The 7,981-nt window shown below is 47.7% G+C and overlaps 1 protein-coding gene across 1 annotated transcript; it reads left to right on the forward strand.

The window, feature by feature from the left end:
* The first annotated feature begins 393 nt into the window (after nt 1–393).
* On the forward strand, nt 394–6,717 carry NUDT13 (nudix hydrolase 13). Its single transcript, XM_068196977.1, has 8 exons — nt 394–1,053; nt 1,912–2,051; nt 2,507–2,614; nt 2,975–3,081; nt 3,938–4,063; nt 4,274–4,385; nt 5,572–5,726; nt 6,289–6,717. Exons 1-8 carry the CDS (start codon nt 971–973, stop codon nt 6,481–6,483), a joined length of 1,026 nt encoding a protein of 341 aa, XP_068053078.1. The 5' UTR covers nt 394–970; the 3' UTR covers nt 6,484–6,717.
* The last annotated feature ends 1,264 nt before the right edge of the window (nt 6,718–7,981 follow it).

Consider the following 7,981-nt stretch of genomic DNA (forward strand, 5'->3'; position numbering starts at 1 on the left):
GGTCTGCGTGGCCGTCGCCGTCCCCACGCGTGTCTGCAGCAGCGCGCCCTGCTCCTTCTGCTGCCAGTGGCTTCCCCAAGCATCGTCCCAGTCAGCGGAGACGGTGGGAAAGGGGGTCTGGGCCGGAGATGTCCAGAGCCACGAGGCAGTCTCCACGTGCAAATAGGAGCCTGTGCTGAGGCAGCTCTCGGGCTCCCATCTCTGACCTGTGCTGAAGGAAGAACTCTCAGACTCTTCCTGGCACCGCCCGCGTGTCTGTAACAAAGCAAACGTGACTTCCTCCAAAAAGGGTTTTGTGTTCTATGGCCGCAGAGTGCAATGTTCGCAGTGACCACCAAGGATTGTGCGCCTCAGTTCACCTCTGTCTCGGGTCTCTGGCTATTTCCTGACATCCTGAAGCTGAGGTCAGGCTTTCAGCCCGGGCTGAAAACGTGGTGGGATTCTTTGGCACAAAAAGCGTTCGTAGCCGGAGATGATCCCGCTCAGCTGCAACTGCTGTCCCCTGTCTAACTCAGGGAATTCTCTTGCACAGCTGATATTTTGTCTTCACTCTCTCCTGGCATCAGTGCCTTTCCCACAGATCCACTGTGTGCTGCAATGGGATGTGTGGCTGGATCGAGGCCATTACAACTGTGTAGGAAACCAGCAAAAGAGCAGCCACCTTCTGTGGCCTTTTCCCCAGGGACACAGGGATTTGGGACAGGAAGGTCTAATCTAGTCTTGTAAGCAAGTTCTGTAAGACTCAGAGATGGAAACAAACTGAGGTATCTTTAAGTAGTCTTAAAACTGGTCTGAGATGGAGTTTGAAGCGTCACTGAAGTGATCATTTTAGACAGCAGATTCTGCAGATGCTGTGAGAGGGGGATTTACCTGGTTATTGACCTTTTAAATCAAACTTAGCCTTGCAAGGCTGCTGCATTACATTTTATGCTCTTTTTTTAGGCAGAGACGCCAGCTGTAGGTGTTGGTTATGGCTGCAGTGTATCAAGCATTGCACAGGAGAGTTTCCTCCCTCGCCTGCAGGTTGCACTCCACTTATGTGAGAAAAATGAGGTAAGTTCTCATCTGATTCCTGAGTAGGGGGAGGCCAGAGCTTGGCACAAGCAGCCCTACCTAAGCCTGACCCCGGGGTTAATCCTTTAACAGTTCAGCCATCACACAGAAATAAATGCTTTGTGAGCTCTGTGAGTGGTAACAGCCAAGGCTTCTCCCTTCACCACCGGTAAGAACTGCTTCTCTCGGGCTGAAGCTGCATTAATGATTGCCTCTCCTGGCTAGAGGGCTCCTACAGTGCCAGGAAGACTTGAAGTGGTGCTGCTCCCCTCCTTTTAAATACTGCTTCAGACACCCTGGAAGAAGAATATGCTGACACTTTTTCCAATTATTTTTTTTCCCTAACTCAGCTCCAGCCAGCTGTGCCCTAAGACTTGGTTTTTACCCCTCACATCAGCATGACAGGTACAACAAAACACATGTACCCCGATGGGAACCAGATTCAACATCAGAAGTGCTCAGCAGTTCAGCCAAACAGCATTTGGAGCCATCCAAATTCACAGAATATTCCGAGCTGGGAGGGATTGGGGTGTTTAAAGGGAAAATCAAGGTTTTCTGCAGCCTCTACAGCAGACCTTTTGGATTGAGAGACTGGGTTACTATCTTCTTGCATCTCCAAACTTGAGGGTACCCGTGTGGTGGGTAAGAACTGCAGTATTTTCTGCCACGCAAATTTCACTAGAGGCTGCAGTCCACCAAAGAGTGACTCGGCTGTCAAAACTCTCCAAGCACGTGGAATACCTTAAATCTGATCTGCCCTTTCAGCCCCCCTTGCTCTGTGCAAAATAAAGGAGTTGAAATAACCAATAACCTCAACACAATCTTCAGTTCATCTTCCCAGTCATTTTCTCACTGCAGATACTTAAATCAGTTAAAAGAAGATGACAGCCTTTGCAGACAAGCTCAGACCTCAGGAACTTTCTACCTCTTTCACAACCTCTCCCCCTTCCTGCAGAAAGTTGGGAAGAAATATTTGGTACCACAGCTCAGTGCAGCAGGTAAGAAAGGAATCAGTGCATCCAGAAAGAAACACCTGGTGGATCACACAGCAGAAATGAAACAGAGACACACATGGTATCAACCTGATCTGTTCTAAGGTGATCAGGCTTAAACATTTGGAACTGTGCCTATTGAAAACAGAGGGCTGGCAGGAAAACAAACAACTTTGAGAATACTTTTCTTTGAGAGAAAGGTATTGGCTGGTGCAGGACAAAGCCAATGGACAGCTGCTCCCTAAGCATTACAGCATTGGGACCTTTGGCCTGACACGGTCTAAACTTCCTACAGCTTAGGAGGAAAGCCAGATTTTAGGTTTCTACCTGAGTGGGATCACTTGTCTGGTCCCCTTTCACACATGAGCCAAGATTGCCTGTGCCTTGAAGATCCAGAGAGCAAATCCAGAGATGGATTTGCTTTCATCACAGCTTTCTCTTCCCCTTTCCCTGCTGTTCAGAGACGAGACAGATTCTGGAGAAGCTGCAGGAGGCGGAGCAGTGGATGGAGAAGTCGGTGCTGATCGGTTGTTCAGATGAGCACAGACCGCGCTTCGCGCTGGATTTAGGTTGGGATGACTCTTCTCCCACCTGTACCAGCACCAGTTTGATGGTGGGATGGAGGAGATCCCTAATCCTTGGGAGAACCCATCCTGCCAAGGGCTGGGCTGGGTCTCTGTATGGGCTGTTGTGAGTGTGGCAGGTCACAGCCATGGACTGCACTGCTGCTCCTGTGCCTGTGTGTGTTAGGAAAGGTGGGCTGGGGGAGGCCACTAACATTTGGGAATGCTACCCTTGATGTGGTTCACTTCAGTGGGAACTCCCAGAAACTGTATATTAAAACAGTAAAGGGCATAATATTGGAATAATAGCAATAATAGCTGAAATTTAGGAGATCAAATTTTCTTTCTTTCTTTTTCCTTGAACAGGAGCCTTGGATAAATCAGTCATTGAGTCAGAATTGCAGGGATCATTTACTGACCTACGAAAGGCTCTCTTTGTAGTGGATGAGAAGGATTCTGCTTTGCTGGCTTCGGTATTGCACAGGGCTTTATTACTTTAGGGAGCTGTGATCTCTAACATCAACCCTTCTCCTCATCTCCCACATTGTTTTATGATCTAATATTGCAGAAGTACCTACTGTACACTTTCAGGAACTTAGATACAGACACACTATAAATTACAACAGTTTTCCCAAATTTGTAGTCCCAAAAGGAAGATGCAAGGGAAAGAGGAACAGGAGAGTGACTTAAAAATGACTGCAGTAATTTATGCCATTTAGCTGAAATGTGCTAAATCACAGCAATCCCAGATTGTCCTCAGCTCAACAAACTGGGAATCAAACAAACTTACACATCTTCTCTCAGAGCTGCTCTTTTAAAACCTCTCCCTTACAAGCTGGTGCTCTGCAGATGCCCTTTGTTTGGAGGGCCTAAGAAAAGGCCTGTGTGTGAAAATCAGCTGTCCTGACCCATAAGGAGAAATAGCTTGTGTTTCCTTTACTGCTCTATAATGTTTGTGATGCCTGGGCTATTTTTCAAGAAGATATTCGGGGCTGGAGACTCTTTAGAATAGTCCAGTTCCCAATAAAACTCCCATTATGTCCCAATAAACAATAGCTCTTGCCCACCTCCTCCAAACATACTCAAATTTAGAAGCAGCAAACATGGATTGCAGAAACTGCCACTTTTCAAAGCACTACCCATTCTTCATTCACGTTTGTGAGGCTTCCCAAGATAATCAGAGTTTATCCCCATGACTGCACACAAAGCATTATTCAGGGAGACTGCTCTGAATTATTTCTTCCCCCTAGATATATATATATATATATATATACACACACACACACATATATATATATATAAATGAGGTTTGTGCTCCTGTGTTGGCAGGCCCAGTCCCTCCTGCGGTGGCACGATTCCCACCAGTACTGCAGCAAAACTGGGCAGCCCACTGAGAAGAACCCAGCTGGCAGCAAACGTGTCTGCCATGCCAGTGGAGTCACTTACTACCCACAGGTGAGCACCTGGCAGCACAGAGGGGGACACGGGCAGGAGGGCAGCACTGCTGGCTCACCCCAGGGGGAAGCAGGAAAAGGGATTTGTGCCTAGCTGGGTACTTTGTCTTTAGTGGTCAGCCAGTGAGCCTCAACCAGCCAGGAAAAGCAAAAATTTGCACTTACGTGTTTTGTCTGAAGCCCTTGTTTTGCTTTGTGGTGCTCGTGGCAGATGTCTCCAGTGGTCATCACCCTGGTGTCTGATGGGACCCGGTGCCTCCTGGCCCGACAGCCCTCGTTTCCCCCGGGGATGTTCACGGCTCTGTCAGGCTTCTGTGACGTGGGTAAGTGGCTTCTGATCCAGCACAGTGGCCCTGGGCATGCAGGGTGTGGGGACATCTGTTGGAATAAATCACACGGGACTCCATTTTCTTCATGGAGGAAAAAGCCCATTCTTTATTACACAACTCCTTTTTATACAGTTTTACAAACCTAGTGTGTGACTCCAGTTGGTCAGTAGCTTTCTTGCCAATTACTTTTATTAGTTGTTAACAAGTTGTTACTCTGTATTGATTGGTCACTCAAACTCTCAGTGTGTATGTGCAAAGTTGTTTGTAAGAGCTAGCTTTCATTTTTCTATCTAACGGTGCAAAAACAGTTTATTCAAGTGCAAGTTGGTTTTTACCCAGGAATAGATTGTTATGCTAACAAACTGCTCACACCAGGATTGCTTTCACATGGGAACTTGCAAAGTGCTGGCTTTGACGAGGCCAGCCAGCGACCCCAGGAGAGGAGTCTTGATTCTGTGAAGCCTTTCTTTATGATTTTTCTACCTTACTGCAACAGACATCAGCCAAATCCCTGTTCACAAAGAAGGATGGGCACACAGGTGATCTGTGTCCCCATCCCCAGATGTGTTCAAGGCCAAGCTGGGTAAGCCTTTGAGCAGCGTGGTCTAGCAGAAGGTGTCCATGCTGATGGCAAGGGGTTGCAACTAAATGATCCTTAAAGTCCCTTCAGACCCAAATCAGTCTGTGATTCTGTGATAGCTGAGGAAAAAAAACCATTATATCGAAATAGAGCAGTGTTTGCATGCAGACAGAATTCAAAATAGTGTTATGTACCTGAAGGGAATGGGAATTATAGGTGTCTACCAGTTGTTCTAGTCCCTGATAGCAAACATAAGTTTTAAACTTGCTGGGTTATAACCCCTGATCCTTTTAAAATCCTTTTTGTGGATCATACCGTCTGGCTTAGAAGAAAAACTACAGACTTTTCATTACAGGAGGGAAAATGGCTTAAAATTGAATTGTTCTGCCCACCATCTGTATGTAGATGGGGCCAAAAATGGCTCTGGTGCCTGTGTTTATCAGAGGTTGATGAATTTAACGGAGCATCCCGCCAGCAAGTGTTTCCAAGTCAGCACAGCTGGAGCTCCTGCGGGTGGGAATGAGTGTGTCCTGCGTTTTCCTCGCCACGGTTCTCTGCCCTGAGGCCGGGCCGTCCTTGCCTAACTCTGGTCGGTTCCAGGTGAGAACGTGGAGGAGGCAGTGCGGCGAGAAGTGGCCGAAGAGGTGGGGCTGGAGGTGGAGTCGCTCCGCTACTCGGCTTCCCAGCACTGGCCCTTCCCCAGCAGCTGCTTAATGATAGCCTGCCATGCCCTGGTGGGAGCCCAGCGGGCTGAGGTGAGCGCCTGGGGCTCCCCTGAGCTATTCCACTGCCTGCCTCAGGCAGCAAAATCTCCTTCAGTCCACAGAATCTAGTTAGGAGAGCATCAAACCCTCCGTAAATGCATTTTTCCATTGGCTTTTCCTGCAAGTGCAGAAGAAACTTAGAAACAATCCCATCATCTCCTGTTGCAAGGTGCCAGATTTCACTCAGGTCACTGTATATACAAGCCCAGAGCCCAGCACCCCTGGATTTTCCCCTCTGAACTTTGCAGAGGAGGTTCCCTCACACATTTCCCACAGAATACTCAGATTCCACCACGTTAATTACTGTGCTCAGCCACTTTGCTTTGCCACAATGGAGCAGGGTTGGCTTGTGGCTTCCCTAAGGAAGCCAGCACAACAAAGTACTGGTGGATAGAAATATCCTTCTCTGGGCTGGCATCAGTGCCTAATTCAGGCAGATGTAGCACTCTGGGCATTCCAGCATGGGATCTCTGTGGAAGCAAGAACAGGCAAGGTACCACTGCCCACATTCAAAGCTGATTTAAGGAAGTGGTGCCCTCTGAATTCTTTCCAGATCAGTATGGACACCCTGGAACTGGAGGAAGCCCGTTGGTTTGGCCTGGAGGAAATTGTGGAGGGTCTCAAGAGGGCACCCAGCTCTTCAAAGCAAGAGGACGGTAGTTTTTTACCCTGGTTCCCTCCCAAACAGGCCATTGCTCACCAGCTGATCCGTGAGTGGCTTCAGCAGCAGACTGCCCAGACAGCTTAGGCAGGGCTTCATTGACTCTGTGATTCCACCAGAACGGTCAGAGCTCCATAGAAAAGCTCCCAAAGCCCCTGGAGGCAAGGGCTCTGTCACAGTGAGGGCAGCACCACGTTGATGGCACTCAGACACACTGACCTACAAAGGTCTACATGACAGGCCCGTGTACAATGGATCACCTCTGAGATCCCATGGTTTGAAGTAAATGGACAATAAAATTCTTAGTTCCAAAGCATCAAACTTGTTGTGACCAGCTGTCACTGACCCCCAGGGCACCAATGTCCCATTTTCCTCAGTTTCTTCTGTCTTGGGCGGACATCCAATGCACCCTTTTTCCCAGAACAAAAATAAAGGGAGAGTGGCACTTTCCAGTGTCTGTGTTTATATGGATCTGGGAGAGCTGTCAAAAACCAGAAGAAAGCCACTGCCTGTTTGCTCTCTTCTTCTTCTCTCTCTTCCCGTTCAATCTTCTGTTTTCATATAAAATACTTAATTTTATTTTTTTTTGTAAATGTTAAGTGGGCTTCTACGCTTTCTCCACTGGTAAGACAGTTTCTTCTGTCCTAAGAAATAGAGAACAGAGCTATCTGGTGGTGGAGAGGGGAAGAGCAAGACCTGCATATAAGCATTTTAGAAGACTACAGCTAATGCAAAGGTGACAGGAACTGCTACAAGAAGAACTGCGCTTAGAACAGAGAAAAATCTTGAAAGGATCAGTGCCTTTACGCCGAGGCCAAAGTCTGTGCCTTGCCTGGAGAGCTGGTCTGATTTTACTGATGAAATGGTTCCACCTCTCTGGAGGAAGAACAACAAGGGAACCATCTGGGCAAGGAAAGCTCAGTGAGAGACAGGAAAAAGGATGCTTGATCTGCTGCTGACTCGGGCTGACAGTCCTTTCTGCCTGCTTGGTCAGAGCTCAGATGCCAAGATTGCAAAGCCAGGTGCTTGAAGGGGACAGGGATGTGTCCCTGACTGCCACCAATGCAGGAGAGCAGTGGTAAAAATCTGCACTCCTGACACCTGAGCAGCAAGTAAAAAGAGAGTCTTTCACATCTTTGAGACGCGCTTTGCTGCTTGGGTTACTTTTACTTCAGGAGGTTGGGAGGGGATCCCTTTAGGCCGTGGTGGCATGTACAAACACCCTTCCTGGTAATTTAGTTACCAGTAAGAGAAAAAGTCTTTTCAATCTACTCAAATAGGGGATTTTTTGGTAGAGCTAGAACAACTACAAGATAAAAATCACATCACATCTTTGAAGAAGCATTATATTTTTAAACTGTTTTATAAAATCCTCAATCCAGACCCTTTTGACTTAGTTCTGAAACAACATTGGTGGCGGCCTCCATTCCTGATGTTAAGCTAGCAGGAGTGATGATAGGCAGTACACAGCCCTGAGCAGGACAGAAAAACAAGGTGAGGGACATTGTCCTCGCTTGCATTTGCCTAAGAAATCTCTCTGAAGCCTGAAGAACACTCACTGCAGTCAAGACAGGCCATGCTCCAT

The sequence above is a fragment of the Anomalospiza imberbis genome, chromosome 8 (assembly GCF_031753505.1).
Source record: "Anomalospiza imberbis isolate Cuckoo-Finch-1a 21T00152 chromosome 8, ASM3175350v1, whole genome shotgun sequence".
Classification (NCBI taxonomy): Eukaryota; Metazoa; Chordata; class Aves; order Passeriformes; family Viduidae; genus Anomalospiza; species Anomalospiza imberbis.